The sequence below is a fragment of the Monodon monoceros genome, unplaced genomic scaffold (assembly GCF_005190385.1).
Source record: "Monodon monoceros isolate NGI ecotype Baffin Bay Population unplaced genomic scaffold, NGI_Narwhal_1 Super_Scaffold_11, whole genome shotgun sequence".
In the NCBI taxonomy this organism is placed as follows: domain Eukaryota; kingdom Metazoa; phylum Chordata; class Mammalia; order Artiodactyla; family Monodontidae; genus Monodon; species Monodon monoceros.
This window is the reverse complement of record NW_021703767.1, coordinates 60,044,660-60,066,946: the sequence shown is the minus strand read 5'-3', so window position 1 is coordinate 60,066,946 and position 22,287 is coordinate 60,044,660. Positions and strand designations below refer to the sequence as shown.

Below are 22,287 nucleotides of genomic sequence, written 5' to 3'. Positions count from 1 at the left end.
GTCCAGCTTGTTCTTTCTTTGTAGGTATATATCAGTGTTAAATAATCTAAAATGCATGTGTTACAAAGGAAAACCAAAACGATAATAGTATGACAACCAACAGTCTGATTTTTAGAAACATTATGGATGGTTAATTACATAATTAAGCAAGGTAGAGGGAGGCAGCATAACACTTGAAGCAACTGTTGGCAAGATTCTTTACATCTCTTTCATTCAACAGATATTTATTTAGAACTACCACATGTGTATCACTGCACTAGATGCTAAAACAGATAAAAATGATGTCCTACTTGCTCTCAAACAACTATAATTTAGTTGAAGAAACACTGCAAACTTTTAAGTAAAAGTTAAATATGACAAGCTATATCATTATTATGTACTAAAGAACTGGTAGAATCAACATGATATAGAAATCTAAAGGAAAGAAATATTACTGTGGTTTAGGGTGATCAGATAAGGCTTCACATTGCAGAAGGGTCTTCAGCTAAGCTGAAGGAAGGACATGAATAGAGGAAATGGAGAAATAAAAAAATTTGGGAGAGGGAAACTACATAAAAATATAGAATAAAATACATGAAAAACATAAGCAATATTTGTTTTGAAGTCAGTTATCAATTTATCAGACTAATCAGAGTAAAAATTTTAAGTGGGTAAATAGTAGCGATAAATATAGGGAAATTTTATGGGGCAAAAACATACAGACACCTTGAATTCCTCGCAGATATTCCCAATGACAAATACCACATTTCCTTTTTTCTTTTTCCCTGTTTCTCCTCTCGGTCTAGTAGCTATGGTATCTTTGTTTGTTACATTATACTAGATGACCTTCATTACATTTCATGGAAACTCAAAGATATTAAGAACAGAATTTCTGCACTTTAGACTGCTAGTTCCCAGATGACTAAGATTCCATAAGAGCAGGTGTTGAAACTTCAGATGTTACTATCAGTATTTCAAAAAGTCAAAAATATCCAAACAGTTACCTACAATAAAGTTTTTCAATCTAGGTAAAATGTAAGGCCTCTTCGTTCGGAGCTGAATTATATTAACCTAGAGTGGTTATTCCAGGCTGATAAGAAACTCTCATTGGAAATAATGTATCCCTAACAAACGATAAAGTTCTAACATTTTATTATTTAATATACACCACTTATTTGGTTGACAAAAAGTCTTTTGAAGCATAGTGTCCATAGAAGAAAAAAAGGATCACTAGTGGTAGAGAAAGAAACCACTGTTCTTGATCCTAAAGGTACCCACACACACTTCTGATTCCCACTCCAGAAGAACCATTTGTGAATGGCTTTTTTTTTTTTTCACAATAGCAGTTAGCTCATACTAATAATTAGCTCAATATTCCAAAGATGTTATCTTTGAAACAATTTTAGTGTCATAAATACATGGTTAACTTTATAAAGAGAAACAAGCAATATTTCAATATACTTGTGGAAGATTAACCTTTTATAAAAAGTCTTCTGAAATAATAGGTATCAAAGTATTCCAAAAACAAACTAAAGCAAGTAGATAAACAATGAGCTTAGTAAAATAGTAACAACAAAAATACAATTTTTGTTGTAAAATAGTAACAACAAAATACAATTTTATTTGACTACATCAATAAATGTTTTAAATATATTATCAAATACTATCAGGAAGTTAATAGCAGAGTAACAGAGTAATAGCAGTAATAGCAGAGTAATAGCAGAGTATTAGCAGAGTAACTTCAATATACTTTTAATCTGTTAATTAAATTTAAACATATAAGGTTAATAGAAAACAAAACAGAACTCATTTAACTTGTCACCTTATAGATTTGCTAATTTGTTAAAAATGACTTTTTCTACAAAGTCACAAAAATGATTATTTACAGCCATGCTGAATATTCAAACATTAAAACATATACCCAGACTGATATTCATAATTCTTTCAATAATCAGCAGCAGAACCAGGGTTAAGTAACCTTAAAAAACAACCTAAGTTTTAAACAAAGGCTGACCACCTACCTGCTAACAATAGGGAGGAAGGCTCCCCGTTCAACCTGCTGAGCACTTGAACAAAATAAAGAGGAATCAAGCAGTAATCAGATAAGGCTCAAAAGTCAGATCAATTTCTGGCCCAGAAAGCTTTGTATTCTAAGTACGCTGCAAAGTCTTTATCTGCAGCAGAGTTCCAAACATTTAGTGACAACCATGCTTCAATCTTCTAGTTTTGTTATGAGAAGTTTTCCTTATAAAAGACAAGCTCTACTATAATTTAAGGCAAATGATTTGTCACTTCCTGGTTTGTAGTATCAGCACTCTTATCCAAGGCTGCCCTTCAGAATGCAGAATTGGAAGTTACACCTCACTCTACAGGTTCCTAAGCCACTCCTACTAGAAGAGGGTAGGTAAACAGGGTTTTATTAAAGAGACAGTTCCCAATTTCTTCTGTTCTACACACTGATTAGAAACAAAAAAATGCAAATGAAAATATCTTGCCTATGCTCAATTATGTAAAATGCTTATTGCAATATGATTTTAATCTCATTTTTTTTTTTTTTTTTTTTTTTTGCGGTACACGGGCCTCTCACTGTTGTGGCCTCTCCCGTTGCGGAGCACAGGCTCCGGACGCGGAGGCTCAGCGGCCATGGCTCACGGGCCCAACCGCTCCGTGGCATGTGGGATCTTCCCGGACCGGGGCACGAACCCGTGTCCCCTGCATCGGCAGACGGACTCTCAACCACGGCGCCACCAGGGAAGCCCTAATCTCATTTTTAAAATTAAATATATTAAGGGTTAAATTTTCTTCTCCATGCTAATACTTCCTGTTCAATTCTGGCAATGTCATTGCTTCTTCATAGCCCACTTCTTCAGTACTAATGTCACATCCCCATCAGACTCCTGCATTAACCCTTTACAACTATCAAGGATTGCAACTCTTGAGTACTGTAAATGGAACGTCAGGAAATGTCAAGAAGAATGAGCTATTCAGGTGGAGCAATTCCAAGAAGCAGGCGGCATATCTTTCATCACTGAAAAGTTTACATGTTGATTACTCAATAATTCTTTCCTTTAGAAATATTTTTTCCTTTATTCAGAATAATTTCCTGGCAGTGACCTACCTGGACTATAATAAACACTATAGAGAGTCTCATCTACCAGTTCTAATTTATTTCCCAGAAGAAAAATTTTCTTCTAAATGAAAAATCAAATCTTGCCCTAATTTCTATGTAGCTAGAAACAGCTACCTAGCTGTTCCATCTAGTCTGGTAAAGTGTGTAGACATGTCAAACGCTACTTGATAGACTGCAAGGATCAACCTTTTGAGGGTAGGTAGGGTTGCTAAAATCTAATCATTTTATACAACAGCAGAATGAGGGACCAAAGCAACACTGGAGGATACTACTCGCTCAAACTGAAGAGAGCTCACTATGGGGCTAGCTTTTACTCCCTAAAAACCAGTGCTCTTGGCATATTATGGCAGGTCTTACTGACCTAAACCATAGATACATATCCTCACTGTACCATGGTAACCAAATAGCTATGAGAAAAATATACATTAATTGTACTGTAAATGATTTTTATATACTTTTGCTAAATATAAAAATCCTTTATAGTAAACCACTGGATATGGAGCAGAATTGAGCTCAGTAGGTTTAAGAGGGAAAACAGAACCTAAGACTGGGCCCAAAGAAAGTCTGGCATGCAAAGGCTGAGTGGAAGAGGAGGATAAAAGGACAGAAAAATACAAGAGAGGTAGAGCAAAGTTCAGAAAGAGTGATATGGAAATCAAGGGAAGAAGGTGTTTCAAAATAGAGGGAGTGTGCCATGGTGTGAAATGCTGCTGAAATATCAAGTAAGATGAACTCATGTACACCAAATGCAAGTGTGCAGAGAAGTGGAGCGGCCTGGCAAGCCAGTTCACCATGACTCGGGAGGGCGGGGAGAGGAAGACACAGAGAGGAAGAAGGAAAGAGTCAGTGGGGAAGGGGGAAGCAGCCAGGTCATGAAGAGCCTGTATTCCATGCCAAATAGAAAGAGCCACCAAATAGTCACGCATAGAAAAGCAACAAGTTCAGAAGTGCGTTTTTAAAAGATCCACTTTTAAAATGACTTCTTTTTTGGTAACAACCTAAAGCAGTGGTCCCCAACCTTTTGGGCACCAGGGACCTAATGTGAGCAATGGGGAGCATCAGATGAAGCTTTGCTCGCTCACCTCCTGCTATGTGGCCCGGTTCCTAACAGGAACCTAACAACCCCCCCAGGGGGTTGGGGTCCCCAGGTTGGGGACCCCTGACCTAAAGGACAGATTAGAGTGTTAAAAAGAGATCCTTAGGAGACTACTGTAATGGTTCAAGCTAGAAATGATGAGGGCCTTGATGACCAACATGACATGTTGGCAAAGAAGAGGTAAGAAACAAGGATGCACCAGGTTTCTGGCTTGGGTGACTGGGCAGGAGGAGGTATACTTCACTGACCAAGGGAAAATAGGTGGAGGAGTTCTGCCAACCAGAAAGGTAAACAAGAGGGAACAATATACAAATACTAATACTTCTACACTGCCAGGTTATTATAGAATATGTGACTAAAATACTTAGCAATTTGCATTTTTTTCCTGGTAGATTTGAATACTGTACTTATTAGATTTATAGGACTACTGGAAAACGTCTAGATTTCCAAGTAATTCCAAAAGAAAGAATCATTGGAGAGGGGCATAAGCAGTAATAAGGGGTTTGATAAGGCTGAGGAGTCTGCAGGAAAAAGCTGTATGACACTCTTCTGAAAGGTCTCAAAGGTGACACTAACTTGATAAACTAACCACTGTTTGCAGAATGGCCTCAGCACTGTTGACATCCTAGAGATGCACTCAGATCAGCTGACTCAAACCAGCCACACTCACAAGCTGCATGTACGTGCTCCGTAGTAAATATACTAATGCATAGTAGGAGAACGATCTTTTCTAATCATCAGAATTCGTTCATCCTACCTGGAGAACCTGAATATTCAGGTATTCAGGTACCTGAATACCTTGGAAATCAGACTAGTAATCAGAAATTTGCATGATAAGCATGAAGTCAGAGCAAAGGTAGACAGTTTTAAAGGAAAAACTACTGTGACACTGAATGGAGCCTGATGATTCATCTCTGTCCTATCTTTGTACATTTCTCTAGTGGTCAAAGTCTGCCTCTGTGACTTTGCTTTTCTGGCCTAAGTCTTAAGTTCTTGGCCTAAGTCTGGCCAAGCCCGCTTCAGACCAACACATTCCTTCTTTATATATACTAATACAATCAGTAAACTGTTTTAAATCCTTTTTTCCCCAACCCACTTGAGGAACAGGATACTCTCCTGTCATCCTTCAACTAGAGATTCCCAAAATAGAAGATGGAGTGACATGTATCAAAATTGGAAGACGGTGGGTCTGTATACATTGACAAAACACCCCTCATAACCTCCTCCCTAATTCTGACACATGCCTCCTACTTCTGGCCTTTGGGAATAAGCCTGAAAGCCATTCTGTCTCTTTAAGCTTTAGAATTTAAAATGAGCGCAGATTTCTGCTCTGTTAGGCCCCGGATTTAAACATCTACTCTCGATATGTACTCTTAAATTTCCATGGAGAGCTAGCTTCCCAGTAGCCCCCGTGTACTGGCAAGAGATACCACTATTACATCTCTCAGAGAAAAAAATAGTACAAAAAGAACAATTTCATTCTGTACACATCCTGCCTGTATTATTAGCATGAGTAATCCTAAATCTAAAAATATGATAATATCACTAGAAACATAAAAGTATTAATGAGGCTGGAGTGGTGGGCTGGGGCCAGATCATACAGTCTCTATAAACAATTAAAAATTTTTATCCAAGGGTGATGGGTATTAAGCAGGAAGCTAACATTAGCAGGTATGCATTTTTTTTTTTTCAAAAAAAGATGAGTTTGGTTTAATATTGTTCAGAGGTTAAAAAACTGTTTCTGTAAAAGACCATAGAGTAAATATTTCAGGCTTTGTGGTCCATTTAGTCTCTGTTGCAACTATTCAAGTCTGCCTCTGTAGTGTGAAACCAACCACAGACAACACATAAAGAATGAGCATGGCTGTGTTTCAATACAATTTTATTAATGGACACTGAAATTTGAATTTCATATAACTGTCAGGAAATATAAATGTAAAACCACTCCTACTTTGTGGACCATACAAAAACAGGCAGGAAGACTGTCTGGCTCCGACACAAAGCATGGAAGGGGGCGGGGCTTAAACTCAAAAAAATGTGGAGGGCTGGAGTGGGGAAGGGCTGAGGTTCTTTACAAAGACAGTAAACATCAATTGTTTGTAATCGAGAATGGAGCTGCCACAGTCTCCTGGCCTCACAAATCTCAAATAGTCAATGTGCTATCTGCAAGAAGGGTGCTAAACTCAAAGGTTGTGAACTAAGCTGAAGTGCTATTAATTACAGCATCAATGACATGGTGACAGTTTAGACACATGTCTAAACATTGAAGACTTATGGTAAGCTAACTCAAATACCTGAAATAAACTGTCCTTTCTGAAGCAATGCATCAGAGGAACCTTACGAATTAAAAACAAATGTACTTTTAAAAGCATTCTTTCTCAAAGGCAATATATTTGCCTCCAGCTTTTTCCCCTTTTGTAGATTTATCTTACTGGAGAATTAAATAAAACACACACACAGATTTAAAATCACTCTATTGTCTTAATCAATCTTACTGGAATAGTCTTTTATCTAGATTAATATGCTATACCTTTAAGGCTTTATTACGCAAACAGCAAGCAAAAGTAACACATATTTACTTTTACTCTCAAATTCCCTAATTAAAAGTAAACATGATTATAATATTCTGAACTTAAATTCCCTAAAATAGTTTGAATATATACAAAATTTATTATTCAAGTTACTTGTGTTGTTTTCTAGAATTTTGTAGTTAGGCTGTGTATTTTATGAATTTTGGTTTTTACCTTCTCTTTTAAAAAATAGTATTACAAAAGATCAAAGAATCTAACCAATGTGGCTTTATCACTTTAAAAAACTAGAAGACAACTGAGGCTCGTAAAATTACAGACAATACTAAGACTACACCAAGCACCTAGCACTATGCCTGGCACCTAACACTTCCTAAGTGGGAGTTACTATTATTGTTATACGTATTACCATGTTAAAAAGAATTGTTCTTCAAAGATTACTAGAAGAACACAGGAAGGGTAGCTTTGTTGTTGATTTTGTTTTCTAATTCCTTTTCTGGGTGGATTCTACAGTGTTCAAAATTCCAATTAGGACAGTTTTAAACCTGACATCTCATCTTCAACTTTCATTAAGTCTGTATAGCACTTAACATATAGTATATGCATAAACATTGATTTTTCTCATAGTATAGAGCAGAAATGGTAACCGTTCTCTTTATTAAAATGAGAGTATAGCGATATTCCCTGGCGGCGCAGTGGTTAAGACTCCGCACTTTCACTGCCGAGGCTGCGGGTTCAATCACTGGTGGGGGAACTAAGATCCCGCAAGCTGAGCAGCATGGCCAAAAAAATTTTTTTTAAAAAGGGTATAGTGTCCACTTGAAATAGAGTTGCATGTTCAATGTTAAAGATAACCAAATAATCCAAAGATCTGAAAGGTATAACTACAGTAAAGATGGTGATACTCCTCGTGTACACATCAAGAACACGGGTGACATGAGGATCTTTTCAAAGAGGGTTAGATTTTACTCCCAGCCAGCATACAAGACATTTCTTGGCTATGGTGGCCTCAGAAGTAGTCTGGAATTCCCTCTCTTTCTCCCACTTCAAAGAGCTTTTTTTTTTCTTCTTTTTTCATTAAATTTCAGATCTCAGTTTCTCCCCGGCTCATCTGTAAGCCTGAACTTTATCATTTCCCAGGAGGTATTTGTTTTCGTGAGGATGCATCCCAACTCACCCCAGTGTGGTAAGCGCAAAAGTGATTTGCAGAGGACACTCTGATCTAGGGTATAACCAAACGTAGGCTGCATAGCAGTCTTTGGTTCCTTGTTAGCATGAGAACGCACCTGGGGGACTCCCAGAGTACTCGAAAAAAATTGGTATTTGGGGGAAGGGTTAGCCATGCCATGTCCCTAGAGCAACACTGGTAGGGCAGAGTGGAGCTGCGGGGGGCTCATGCCTTAGCACATCTGCTCCGTGCTCTCCCAGGTGGCTGCCATGCACCGCTGGACCTGGCACCCGCGGGCCCACCGCCCTAAACATCTCCCAGGTTAGGAGCATGGGCATGGGGAGACTGGGCGCCCAAACTCCTAGAAAGACTCAAGGGGGTGGGGGGAGCTTGGGCTTGGGGCTGCCCTGCCAGCCTTAAACGTTCCCTTAAGGAGGGAGGAGGGTCTGTGCTTGGCAAGTTCCCCCACACCCACCCACTTCTCTCCTCCATCTCCCAACTTCCAGATCACCTTGAGTCCCCCAGCACTCCTGCAAAGTGAAGGCATCCAAGCAGAGCACTGTTTGAAACACCCAGACCTCAGCAGCTGCCTGAAAAACTGGAAGTCATTCAATCCTAAGAGCCCTTAGGCAAAAGCTGTGCACTCCAGTGAGGAGCTGAGCTGGGTAGCGGGGAGGAGAGGAGGTCAAGTTTCTGTCAGTGGTGTTTAAGCTCCTGCTGCAAAGAAGGAGCCTTTCTTATCAGCTGGAAATCTCTACTCTTCCCCCAAACCATTTTTTAAAAAAGTAACAGTTTTACTGAGCTATAATTTACATACCATAAAGTTCACTTTTCTAAAAGCATACAGTATGGATGTTCCTTAAAAAAACTAAAAATACAGCTACCATATGAGCCAGCAATCCCAATCCTGGGCATATATCCAGGGAAAACCAAAATTTGAAAAGATACATGCACCCCAATGTTCATTGCAGCAAGATTTACAATAGCCAAGACATGGAAGCAACCTAAATGGCTATCAACAGAGGAAGGGATAAAGAAGATGTGGTACCTATATATAATGGAATATTAATCAGCCATAAAAAAGAATGAAATAATGCCATTTGCAGCAATATGGATGGACCTAGAGATTATCATACTAAGTGAGGTAAGTCAGACACAGAAAGACAAATACCATATGATATCACTTACATGTGGAATCTAAAAACTGATACAAATGAACTTACAAAACAGATTCACAGATTTAGAAAACAAACTTGTGTTTATCAAAGGGGAAAGATGGTGGGGAGGGATAAATTAACAGTTTGGGATTAACAGATACACATTACTATATATAATATAATCAACAAGCACCTACTGTATAGCACAGGAAACTCTACTCAATACTCTGTAATAACCTATATGGGAAAAGAATCTGAGAAAGAATAGATACATGTATTTGTATTGGTATAATTAAATCACTTTGCTGTACACCGGAAACTAATACAACATTGTAAATCAACTATACTCCAATATAAAATAAAAATCTTTTTTAAAGTTTTTACAAAATAATGGCTATAGAGAAATAAGTGTCTGTTTAAAAAAATTTTTTAAATAACAAATAACAGCTTTACTAAGCTATAATTCACATACCATAAAATTCACTTTTCTAAAAGCATACAATTCAGTAGTATTTAGCATATCCTGAGTTGTACAACTATCACTATGAATTTTAGAATATTTTCATCAACCCAAAAAGGTGGCCAAATTCATTAGCAGTCACTCCTCATTCCTCCCTCCCCCTGGCAACAAATTTATTTTCAACTTCTATGAATTTGCCTATTCTGGACATTTAATAAAAACAGAATCATACAATATGTGTTCATTTGGGACTGGCTTCTTTCACATAGCATAATGTTTCAAGATTTACCATGTTGTACCATGTATCAGTAATTCACTCCTTTTTATTGCTGAATAATATTCCATTTTATGAATATACATTTTGTATATTTTTATGTATACTTTCATCTGTTGATGTTTCTATTTTTGGCCACTATGAATAATGCTATGAATATTTGACTGCAAGATTTTGTGTGAACATATGCTTTCAATTTTCTTGCATACAGCCCTAGAAATGGAATTGCTGGGTCATATGGTAGCTCTATATTCAACATTTTGAGAAACTACCAAACTGTTTTTCAAATTTTTCAAAGTTTTACAATGCCACCAGCAATGCATGAGGGCTCTAGTTTATCTACATCTTCAACATGAGGTAATGTCTGTCTTTTTATTTTAGCCATCCCAGTGGGTGTGAAGTGGTATCTCACTGTGGTTTTGATTTATGTTTCTCTAACAGCTAATGACACTAAGCATCTCTGCATGCACTTGGTTATTTGTATATGTTCTTTGGAGAAATTACAATTCAAATCCTTTGCCCACTTTTTAATTGGTTATTTGTCTTTTTCTTGTTGAGTTTAAGAATTCTTTATATACTCTTAACTTGCACATATTCCCTCTCCAGATATATAACTCTGGATGCAAATACCTTATCAGATATATAACTTGCAGATATCTTCTCCATGAGTTTGTTGCCTTTTCCCTCTCTTGATGGACTCCTTCAAACACAAAGTTTTTAATTTTGATGAAATCCAATTTATCTATTTTTTTCCTTCGTCACTTGAGCTTTTGATGTCACATCTAAGAAACCATTGTCTAATCCAAAGGTTATGAGTATTTATACCTACAGTTTCTTCTGAGAGTTTTATACTTTTAGACCTTGCATTTAGGTCTATGATCCATTCTGAGTTAATTTTTGTATATGGTATGAAGTAGGGGTTAAAATTCATTCTTTTGCATGTTGATATCTAGTTATTCCAGCACCATTTGGTAAAAAGACTATTTATTCCCCACTGAATTATCTTGGTAACCTTGTCAAAAATCAATTTATGATTGATAATTAATTTTAAGATTTTATTTCTAGATTCTCAATTCTATGCCATTAATCTATGTCTAGACTTTTGCCAGGTATACTGCCTTGATTACTGCAGATTTGTAGTACACACTGAAATCAAGAAGTGTAAGTCCTCCAATGTTATGAACCAAACATGGTATACTGCCTTGATTACTGCAGGTTTGTAGTAAACATTGAAATCAAGAAGTGTTAAGTCCTCCAATATTATGAAACAAATTGTATTCCCCCAAATTCACATGCTGAAGCTCCAACCCCCAATATGACTATACTTGGAGACAGAGATTTTAAGGAGGAAATTAAGGTTAAATGAAGTTGCTATGGTCCGAATTGTGTCCCCCCCAAACCCATATGTTGAAACCCCAACTCCCAATGTATTTGGCGATGGCGCCTTTGGGTTCCAGAACTCTAAGAAAATAAATTTCTATTGTTTAAGCCATTCAGTCTATGGCATTTTTTAAATGGCAGACCTAACAGACTAATTCATCCAACTTTGTTCTTCTTTTTCAAGATTGTTCTTGCTACTCTGGGTACCTTGCATTTGCATATGAGTTTTAGAATCCACTTCTCAATTTCTACCAAAATGCCAGTTGGTATTCTGATACGCATTGCACTGAATCTGCAGATTAATTTGGGGAGTACTGCCATCTTAACAATATTAAGTCTTCTAATCCATGATCATAAGATTCTTTTCATTTACTTAAGTCTCCTTTAATTTCTTTCACCTATGTCCAGTAGCTTTCAGTGTACGTGTCTTATACTTCTGTTAAATTTATTCCCAAGTATTTTATTCTTTTTTGATGCTATTGTAAATGAATTTTTTTTAATATCTATTATCAGATTGTTTATTGTGAATGTATAGAAATATAAGTAATCTGTATTTTGATCATGCATTCTGCAACATTACTGAACTTATTTATTGGTTCTTGCACATTTTTATTGGTTTCCTTAGGATTTCATATACACAAAAACATGTCATCTGTCAATGGAGATACTTTTATTTCTTCATTTTTTTTTTTGGAAATGACAGATCTTTCTTAGAGCTTTTATTTAATTCATGTTGTGTATATCTCTATAGCATATAAAATAGATACATGTGTTGAAATATAAACTTACCAAAGAGAACTTATCTCCTGGCAGTTCTCCTGTTTGAATAACTAAAATAAATAGTCCCTAAAATTTTTTAAAAAATTTTTAAAATTAATTTTATTTTTTTTTATATAGCAGGTTCTTATTAGTCATCAATTTTATACACATCAGTGTATACATGTCAATGCCAATTGCCCAATTCATCACACCACCAGCACCACCCCCCTGTGGCTTTCCCCCTTGGTGTCCATACGTTTGTTCTCTACATCTGTGTCTCAACTTCTGCCCTGCAAACTGGTTCATCTGTACCATTTTTCTAGGTTCCACATACATGCATTAATACAATAATGCAATATTTGTTTTTCTCCTTCTGACCTACTTCACTCTGTATGACAGTCTCTAGATCCAACCACGTATCAACAAATGACTCAATTTCGTTCCTTTTTATGGCTGAGTAATATTCCATTGTATATGTACCACATCTTCATTATCCATTCGCCCACCGATGGGCACTTAGGTTGCTTCCATGACTTGGCTATTGTAAATAGTGCTGCAATGAATATTGGGGTGCATGTGTCTTTTTGAATTATGGTTTTCTCTGGGTATATGCCCAGTAGTGGGATTGCTGGATCATATAGTAATTCAATTTTTAGTTTTTTAAGGAACTTCCATACTGTTCTCCATAGTGGCTGTACCAATTCACATTCCCACCAACAGTGCAAGAGGGTTCCCTTTTCTCCACACTCTCTCCAGCATTTGTTGTTTGTAGATTTTCTGATGATGCCCATTCTAACTGGTGTGAGGTGATACCTCATTGTAGTTTTGATTTGCATTTCTCTAATAATTACTGATGTTGGGCAGCTTTTCATGTGCATCTTGGCCATCTGTATGTCTTCTTTGGAGAAATGTCTATTTAGGTCTTCTGCCCATTTTTGGATTGGGTTGTTTGTTTCTTTAATATTGAGCTGCATGAGCTGTTTACATATTTTGGAGATTAATCCTTTGTCCATTGATTCGTTTGCAAATATTTTCTCCCATTCTGAGGGTTGTCTTATCGTCTTGTTTATGGTTTCCTTTGCTTTGCAAAAGCTTTTAAGTTTCATTAGGTCCCATTTGTTTATTTTTGGTTTTATTTCCATTACTTCTAGGAGGTGGATCAAAAAACTTCTTGCTGTGATTTATGTCAAAGAGTGTTCTTCCTATGTTTTCCTCTAAGAGTTTTATAGTGTCCGGTCTTACATTTAGGTCTCTAATCCATTTTGAGTTTATTTTTGTGTACAGTGTTAGGGAGTGTTCTAATTTCATTCTTTTACATGTAGCTGTCCAGTTTTCCCAGCACCACTTACCGAAGAGACTGTCTTTTCTCCATTGTATATCTTTGCCTCCTTTGTCATAGATTAGTTGACCATAGGTGCATGGATTTATCTCTGGGCTTTCTATCTTGTTCCATTGATCTATGTTTCTGTTTTTGTGCCAGTACCATATTGTCTTGATTACTGTAGCTTTGTAGTATAGTCTGAAGTCAGGGAGTCTGATTCCTCCAGCTCCGTTTATTTCCCTCAAGACTGCTTTGGCTATTCAGGGTCTTTTGTGTCTCCATACAAATTTTAAGGTTTTTTGTTCTAGTTCTGTAAAAAATGCCATTGGTAATTTGATAGGGATTGCACTCAATCTGTAGATTGCTTTGGGTAGTAGAGTCATTTTCACAATATTAATTCTTCCAATCCAAGAACATGGTATATCTCTCCACCTGTTGGTATCACCTTTCATTTCTTTCACCAGTGTCTTATAGTTTTCTGCATACAGGTCTTTTCTCTCCCTAGGTAGGTTTATTCCTAGGTATTTTATTCTTTTTGTTGCAGTGGTAAATGGGAGTGTTTCCTTAAATTCTCTTTCAGATTTTTCATCATTAGTGTATAGGAATGCAAGAGATTTCTGTGTATTAATTTTGCATCCTGCAACTTTACCAAATTCATTGATTAGCCCTAGTAGTTTTCTGGTGGCATTTTTACGATTCTCTATGTATAGAATCATGTCATCTGCAAACAGTGACAGTTTTACTTCTTCTCTTCTAATTTGGATTCCTTTTATTTCTTTTTCTTCTCTGATTGCCATGGCTAGGGCTTCCAAAACTATGTTGAATAATAGTGGCGAGAGTGGACATCCTTGTCTTGTTCCTGATCTTAGAGGAAATGCTTTCAGTTTTTCACCATTGAGAATGATGTTTGCTGTAGGTTTGTCTTATATGGCCTTCATTATGTTGACGTAGCTTCCCTCTATGCCCACTTTCTGGAGAGTTTTTATCATAAATGGGTGTTGAATTTTGTCAAAAGCTTTTTCTGCATCTATTGAGATGATCATATGGTTTTTATGCTTCAATTTGTTAATATGGTGTATCACATTGATTGATTTGCATATATTGAAGAATCCTTGCATCCCTGGGATAAATCCCACTTGATCATGATGTATGATCCTTTTAATGTGTTGTTGGATTCTGTTTGCTAGTATTTTGTTAGAATTTTTGCATCTCTATTCATCAGTGATATTGGACTGTAATTTGCTTTTTTTGTAGTATCTTTGTCTGGTTTTGGTATCAGCGTGATGGTGGCCTCATAGAATGAGTTAGGGAGTGTTCCTTCCTCTGCAACTTTTTTGGAAGTTTGAGAAGGATGGGTGTTAGCTCTTCTCTAAATGTTTGATAGAATTCACCTGTGAAGCCATCTGGTCCTGGGCTTTTGTTTGTTGGAAGATTTTTAATCACAGTTTCAATTTCATTACTTGTGATTGGTCTGTTCATATTTTCTATTTCTTCCTGGTTCAGTCTTGGGAGGTTATACCTTTCTAAGAATTTGTCCATTTCTTCCAGTCCATTTTATTGGCATAGAGTTGCTTGTAGTAGTCTCTTAGGATGCTTTGTATTTCTGTGGTGTCTGTTGTAACTTCTCCTTTTTCATTTCTTATTTTATTGATTTCAGTCCTCTCCCTCTTTTTCTTGATGAGTCTGGCTACTGGTTTATCAATTTTGTTTATCTTCTCAAAGAAGCAGCTTTTAGTTTTGTTGATCTTTGCTATTGTTTCTTTGTTTCTATTTCATTTATTTCTGCTCTGATCTTTATGATTTCTTTCCTTCTGCTAATTTTGGGTTTTGTTTGTTCTTCTTTCTCTAGTTCCTTTAAGTGTAATGTTAGATTGTTTACTTGAGATTTTTCTTGTTATTTGAGGTAGGCTTGTATAGCTATAAACTTCCCTCTTAGAACTGCTTTTGCTGCATCTCATAGGTTTTGGATCCTCGTGTTTTCATTGTCATTTGTCTCCAGGCATTTTTTGATTTCCTCTTTGATTTCTTCAGTGATCTCTTGGTTATTTAGTAACGTATTGTTTAGACTCCATGTGTTTGTGTTTTATACGTTTTCTTCCCTATAATTGATTTCTAATCTCAGAGCGTTGTAGTCAGAAAAGATGCTTGATATCATTTCAGTTTTCTTAAATTTATTGAGGCTTGATTTGTGACCCAAGATGTGATCTATGCTGGAGAATGTTCCACGCGCACTGGAGAAGAAAGCATAATCTGCTGTTTTTGGATGGAATGTCCTATAAATATCAATTAAATCTATCTGGTTTATTGTGCCATTTAAAGCTTCTGTTTCCTTATTAATTTTCTGTTTGGATGATCTGTCCATTGGTGTAAGTGAGGTGTTAAAGTCCCCCACTATTATTGTGTTACTGTTGATTTCCTCTTTTACAGCTGTTAGCAGTTGCCTTATGGATTGAGGTGCTCCTATGTTGGGTGCATATATATTTATAATTGTTATATCTTCTTCTTGGATTGATCCCTTGATCATTATGTAGTGTCCTTCCTTGACTCTTATAACATTCTTTATTTTAAAGTCTATTTTATCTGATATGAGTATTGCTACTCCAGCTTTCTTTTGATTTCCATTTGCATGGAATATCTTTTTCCATCCCCTCACTTTCACTCTGTATGTGTCCCTAGTTCCGAAGTGGGTCTCTTGTAGACAGCATATAGATGGGTCTTGTTTTTGTATCCATTCAGCAAGCCTGTGTCTTTTGGTTGGAGCATTTAATCCATTCACATTTAAGGTAATTATCAATATGTATGTTCCTATGACCATTTTCTTAATTGTTTTGGATTTGTTTTTGTAGGTCCTTTTCTTCTCTTGTGTTTCCCACTTAGAGAAATTCCTTTAGCATTTATTGTAGAGCTTGTTTGGTGTGCTGAATTCTCTTAGCTTTTCTTTTCTGTAAAGCTTCTGATTTCTCCATTGAATCTGATTGAGATCCTTGCCAGGTAGAGTAACCTTGGTTGTAGCTTCCTCCCTTTCATCACTTTAAGTATATCATGCCACTCCCTTCTGGCTTGTAGAGTTTCTTCTGAGAAATCAGCTGTTAACCTCATGGGAGTTCCCTTGTATGTTATTTGTCGTTTTTCCCTTGCTGCTTTCAATAATTTTTCTTTGTCTTTGATTTTTTCCAATTTGATTACTATGTGTCTTGGCGTGTTTCTCCTTGGATTTATCCTGTATGGGACTCTCTGTGCTTCCTGGACTTGGGTGGCTATTTCCTTTCCCATGTTAGGGAAGTTTTCAACTATAATCTCTTCAAATATTTCCTCAGGTCCTTTCTCTCTCTCTTCTCCTTCCGGGACCCCTATAATTTGAATGTTGTTGCATTTAATGTTGTCCCTGTGGTCTCTTAGGCTGTCTTCATTTCTTTTCATTCTTTTTTCTTTATTCTGTTCTGCAGCAGTGAATTCCACCATTCCGTCTTCCAGGTCATTTATCCGTTCTTCTGCCTCAGTTATTCTGCTATTGATTCCTTCTAGTGTAGTTTTCATTTCAGTTATTGTATTGTTCATCTCTGTTTGTTTGTTCTTTGATTCTTCTAGGTCTTTGTTAAACATTTCTTGCATCTTCTCGATCTTTGCCTCCATTCTTTTTCCGAGGTCCTGGATCATCTTCACTATCATTATTCTGAATTCTTTTTCTGGAAGGTTGCCTACCTCCACTTCATTTAGTTGTTTTTCTGGGGTTTTATCTTGTTCCTTCATCTGGTACATAGCCTCTGCCTTTTCATCTTGTCTATATTTCTGTGAATGTGGTTTTTGTTCCACAGGCTGCAGGATTGTAGTTCTTGCTTCTGCTGTCTCTATTTCTTCATTTTTAATGTGGATGTCTTTTACCTCTTTTTCTTGCCTAATTTCCCTGGCTAGAACCTTCACTACAATGTTGAACAGAAGTGGCAAAAAAAGGATATCCGTGCCTTGTTCCTGACCTTAAGGTGGAAGCATTAGTCTCTCACCATTAAATATGTAGGTGTGAATTTTATCAGGCTGTTGAAATTTCCTGCTAGCCCTAGCCTGTTTTATTTTTTATCATGAAAGGATGTTGGATTCTGTCAAATATTTTTCCTGTATTAATTGAGATGATCATGTTTTTTGTCCTCTATTCTAATATAGTGTATTGCATTGATCAATTTTCATATGTTGAACAACCTTGTATAAATCATGGCATATAATCTTTTTATATGTTGCCGACTTTGGTTTGCTAATATTTTCTTGAGGATTTTTGTGTCTACATTCATAGACACAATGAACATAAATATTGGTCTTGTGATGTTCTTTGTCTGTTTTTGGTATCAAGGTAATACAGGCTTCATAGACTGAGTTGGGAAGTGTTCCCTCCTATTTAATTTTTTGGAATACTTTGTGAAAGACTGAAAGATTGGTATTAATTTTACTGTAACATTTGGCAGGATTCACCAATGAAACCATCTAGGCCTTAGCTTTTCTCTGTGGGTAGATTTTTGATTACTAATTCAATCTCTTTCCTTGTTATAGGTCTATTCAGATTTTCTATTTCTGATTGAGTCAGTTTTAATAGTTTGTGACATTCTAGGTATTTGTCCATTTCATTTAGGTTAACTAATTTTTTGGCATACAGTTGTTCATAGTATAAACCCTTTATTTTTATAAGGCCGGTAGTAATGTTACCACTTTCACTTCTGAATGTAATAATTTTAATTTTTTCTTGGTAACCCTAGCTAAAGGTTTGTCAATTTTGTTGATCTTTTCAAATAAAGAACTTTTGGTTCTGTTGAATAACACTATTTTTCTATTCTTTATTTCATACATTTCTCTTTTTTAAATAAATTTATTTATTTATTATTTTTGGTTGCATTGGGTCTTTGTTGCTGCATGCGGGCTTTCTCTAGTTGCAGTAAGCAGGGGCCGCTCTTTTTTGTGGTGTGCAGGCTTCTCTTGTTGCAAAGCACAGGCTCTAGGCATGCAGGCTTCAGTAGTTGTGGCACACAGGCTCCGTAGTTGTGGTTTGCGGGCTCTAGAGCACAGGCTCAGTAGTTGTGGGACACAGGCTTAGTTGCTCCGTGGCATGCGGGATCTTCCCAAACCAGGGATCGAACCCGTGTCCCCTGCATTGGCAGGCAGATTCTTAACCACTGCGCCACCAGCGAATTCCCATATATTTCTCTTCTAATCTTTATTATTTCCTTGCTTCTATTCGCTTTCAGTTTAGTTTCCTCTTTTTTTCTAATTTCTTAAGGTAGAAAGTTAGTTTATTGATTTGAGATCACTCTTCTTTTTAAATATAGGTGTTTATAGTTATAAATTCCCCTCCTAAGCCCTGCTTTAGCTGTATCTCATAAGTCTTGGTATGTTGTGTTTTTGTTTTCATTTAACTCAAAGTATTTTCTAATTTCCCTTGTGATTTCTTCTTTCACCATTGGCTTTCTAGGCGTGTTATGCTTAATACCCACTTTTTTGTGAATTTCCCAAATTTTCTTCTGTTACTGAATTCTAATTTCATTCCATTGTGATCAGAGAACACATTTTGTATTATTTCAATCCTTTTGAATTTATTAAGGCTTGTTTTATGACCTAGTGTATGGTCTATTCTGAGAATGTTCCATGTACACTTGAGAAGGATGTGTATTCTGTTTTGAGTGGAATGTTCCACAGATGTCTTTTAGTTCTAGTTATATAGTTTTGTTCATCTTCTACTTCCTTGTTGATATTCTGTCTAGTTATTCTATACATCATTTAAAGTGGGGTACTGAAATCTCCCAACTATTATTGTTAGATTGCCTATTTTTCTCTTCAGTTCTGCCAGTTTTTGTTCCATGTATCTTATTTATTTACTTATGTTTATGTGGTGATTTATTTCTGTTCCATATATTTTAGAGTTCTCTTATTAGGTGCATATAAGTCTATAATTATTATGAATTCCAGATGGATTGACCTTTTTATTATTATAAAATATTCTTCCTTGTCTCTACTAATTTTTGTCTTTAAGCTTATTTTGTCTGATATTACTATAGTCACTTCGGCTCTCTTTTGGATATTGTTTGCATAGTATATCTTTTTCTATCCTTTTACTTCCCATCTGTTTCTATCTTTAAATCTAATGTGTCTATATATGGAATCTAAAAAAAAAAAAGAAAATGGTTATGAAGAACCTAGGGGCAGGACAGGAATAAAGGTGCAGATGTAGAGAACAGACTTGAGGACATGGGGAGGGGGAAGGGTAAGCTGGGATGAAGTGAGAGAGTGGCATGGACATATATACACTACCAAATGTAAAACAGATAGCTAGTGGGAAGCAGCCACATAGCACAGGCAGATCAGCTCAGTGCTTTGTGACCACCTAGAGGGGTGGGATGGGGAGGGTGGGAGGGAGACGCAAGAGGGGGGAGATATGGGGTTATATGTGTATGTATAGCTGATTCACTTTGTTATAAAGCAGAAACTAACACACCATTGTAAGGCAATTATACTCCAATAAAGATGTTAAAAAAAATAAAAAATAAAAAAATCTAATGTGTCTCTTATAGATAGCATGTAGTTGGATCATGTTTATCTCTGCCTTCTGCTTGAGGAGTTTCATCCACTTATGTTTAACGATTTAATGTAATGTCTGCTATCTTGCTATTTGTCTTCTTGCTAATGTAATGTCTGCTATCTTATTAGGTCTTTTTTGTCCCTCTATTCCTCCATTACTGCCTTCTTATGTGTTAAATAGATATTTCTAGTGTGCCATTTTCATTCCCTTTATGTTTCTTTTACCATATTTTGGATGGTAAGTTATTATTAAGTTATTTTCTTGGTGGTTACTCTGGGGATTACAATTAACATCTTAACTTGTAACTATGGATTTTGTTTTGCTTCAAGTTTCTTCTTGGATTTGAATAGTCTAGTCAAAATTAACCACAGAAAAATAAAAAAGAGCTTTCAACTCACAAACACTGTTTAGGTACACACTGGGAGGTTGCTATTATAACAAGCACCAGCCTCTGGTATGAACACTTACCTTGTCTAACAGTACGTTCTGCCACAACCTAAAGATACTGAGGTAACTTCTATCCCTGGCAGCAAAAGATGTGAAGAAAAACTGCAAAGACAAATAATAGGACAATTTTAATGTCATGGAAAAAAAAGGGAAAGTATCTGTCATGACAGTCTGCTGTGACTTGATATGGTCAAAGCAAACTAGTAGGTCACCATTGCCTACTTTATATACTAATTTTTGTTAAACTTTTCATTATAATAGAAAAAAACCACATAACTGGTGCATGAACAAGGTGTCTTTTAAAATTGTACCTTACAGCAAAAAAACTTTATCAATATTTACTAGGGAAAGGAGCTTGAACTGGGTAGCTATTTACATTCATTGTAGTTTAATTATTAAAATCAATCTAAATAAACTTATGAAAAAATTAAAATTTTATTTATTCTGAACTTTGCAGAGAGATATAATTTGGTGGCCGTTTGAGCCAAATATACACAAAGAATAAGAGAAAACTGCAAGTGGACTTCAGAGATAGATTTATTTTAAGGATCCTAATTTAAAATTATATCATCTTTCACAGTCTTCTAAAAAAATCCAGAAATACATAATCTCAATTAATGATAGATATAAAACACCTATGTTAACACTAAACTTTGCTTTCAATGTTATATAAGAAAACTAGCATACTTCAATCTATAATTCCATGTTTGCTTTTAGCCCCATCTCTTCCTCTGCATGTAAATGATTTTTGCAAAGTCGTATCTTATAATAGGCTTTTATGAGAAAATATGACAAGTGGCAGCACTAAATACAGTCTCTCAGTGGACTGTCTCTTCTGATCCCCCAGTTAGTGACTTTGCATGATTGACTGGCTATATTTAGGAATGAGAAAGCTCAGTTCCATTTTTGATTTATTAAATAAAATGCCAAACAAAATAGTATTTGAGGTGTTTATATTTTTCATAGAAAGGTTTTAAAGTAGTATTTTTCCAGTTAATAAACTGAAACCTAGTTTATATAATATTCTTCAAAAAGCAAAACTTTTTATCATGGGGATATATCTAGGAGCTCTTCCAAACACAGTTACACATATAATATTGTGACCTAATGATCACTATTTACTACCCTTTATCTCCTTTTCTTAGACCAAATTTTAATAATCTTACAACCCTGTATGTAGATATATAGATAAGAAAAATCTCCTAGTCCATCTCTTTTTCACCATGGTGTTATGCTTATTATTCCCACTTTTTAAACTAAATACTTTGTTATCAACTTTATCCACTCTTATATACCAAAACCACATTCTCAACTCCTTAACACTCCCATCTTTCTGGGCAATCCATGTAAATTATCATCTTATTTTATTCCTTGTTAGATATCCAACTTCAAAAATTTACTAATAGGGCTTCCCTGGTGGCGCAGCGGTTGAGAGTCCGCCTGCCGATGCAGGGGACGCAGGTTTGTGCCCCGGTCGGGGAAGATCCCACATGCCGCGGAGCGGCTGGGCCCCTGAGCCATGGCCGTTGAGCCTGCGCGTCCGGAGCCTGTGCTACGCAACGGGAGAGGCCACAGCAGTGAGAGGCCCACGTACGGCAAAAAAAAAAAAAAAAAAAAAAAATTTACTAATGTATCTTGCTTCTATAATAACCTTAGAGAGTTCCCTGGTTGCCTGGTGGTTAGGATTCCAGGCTTTCACTGCCGTGGCCTGGGTTCAGTCCCTGGTTGGGGAACTGAGATCCCATAAGTTGTGCAGCACAGCCAAATAATAAATAATAATTATTATAATAATAACCTTAATTTGTGAGGAGTTCTGCATAATAACATCTCTAAGCTGCTGGGGCATAGAACGTATGCTAGAAACGAAAACAACTAAAAGTACAATGATTAACCTTCCCTTAACCATACAGTGCATGGAGGGATAAATACTTAGTGTAGATTTTTTTTCTCCATGATGATGGTAAAAGAGATCACTGAATCAATACAGTGAGGTAGTTAGGGCCAGTGTCTCTGCAATTAAACTACCTGGGTT

General features: G+C 36.3%; 1 protein-coding gene across 4 annotated transcripts in view; it reads right to left on the bottom strand.

Moving 5' to 3' along the window:
- The window catches only part of GRAMD1C (GRAM domain containing 1C), an 83,859-nt gene that overhangs the window by 32,118 nt on the left and 29,454 nt on the right, over nt 1–22,287 (bottom strand). For 3 of the 4 annotated variants that reach the window (XM_029215429.1, XM_029215431.1, XM_029215430.1), the window contains one exon: nt 20,277–20,357. In XM_029215429.1, coding sequence (XP_029071262.1) covers nt 20,277–20,357 — 81 coding nt within the window. Of the gene's footprint in view, nt 1–2,000; nt 2,456–20,276; nt 20,358–22,287 lie in introns of those variants that run through there. The other variant, XM_029215432.1, reaches the window with a different exon arrangement.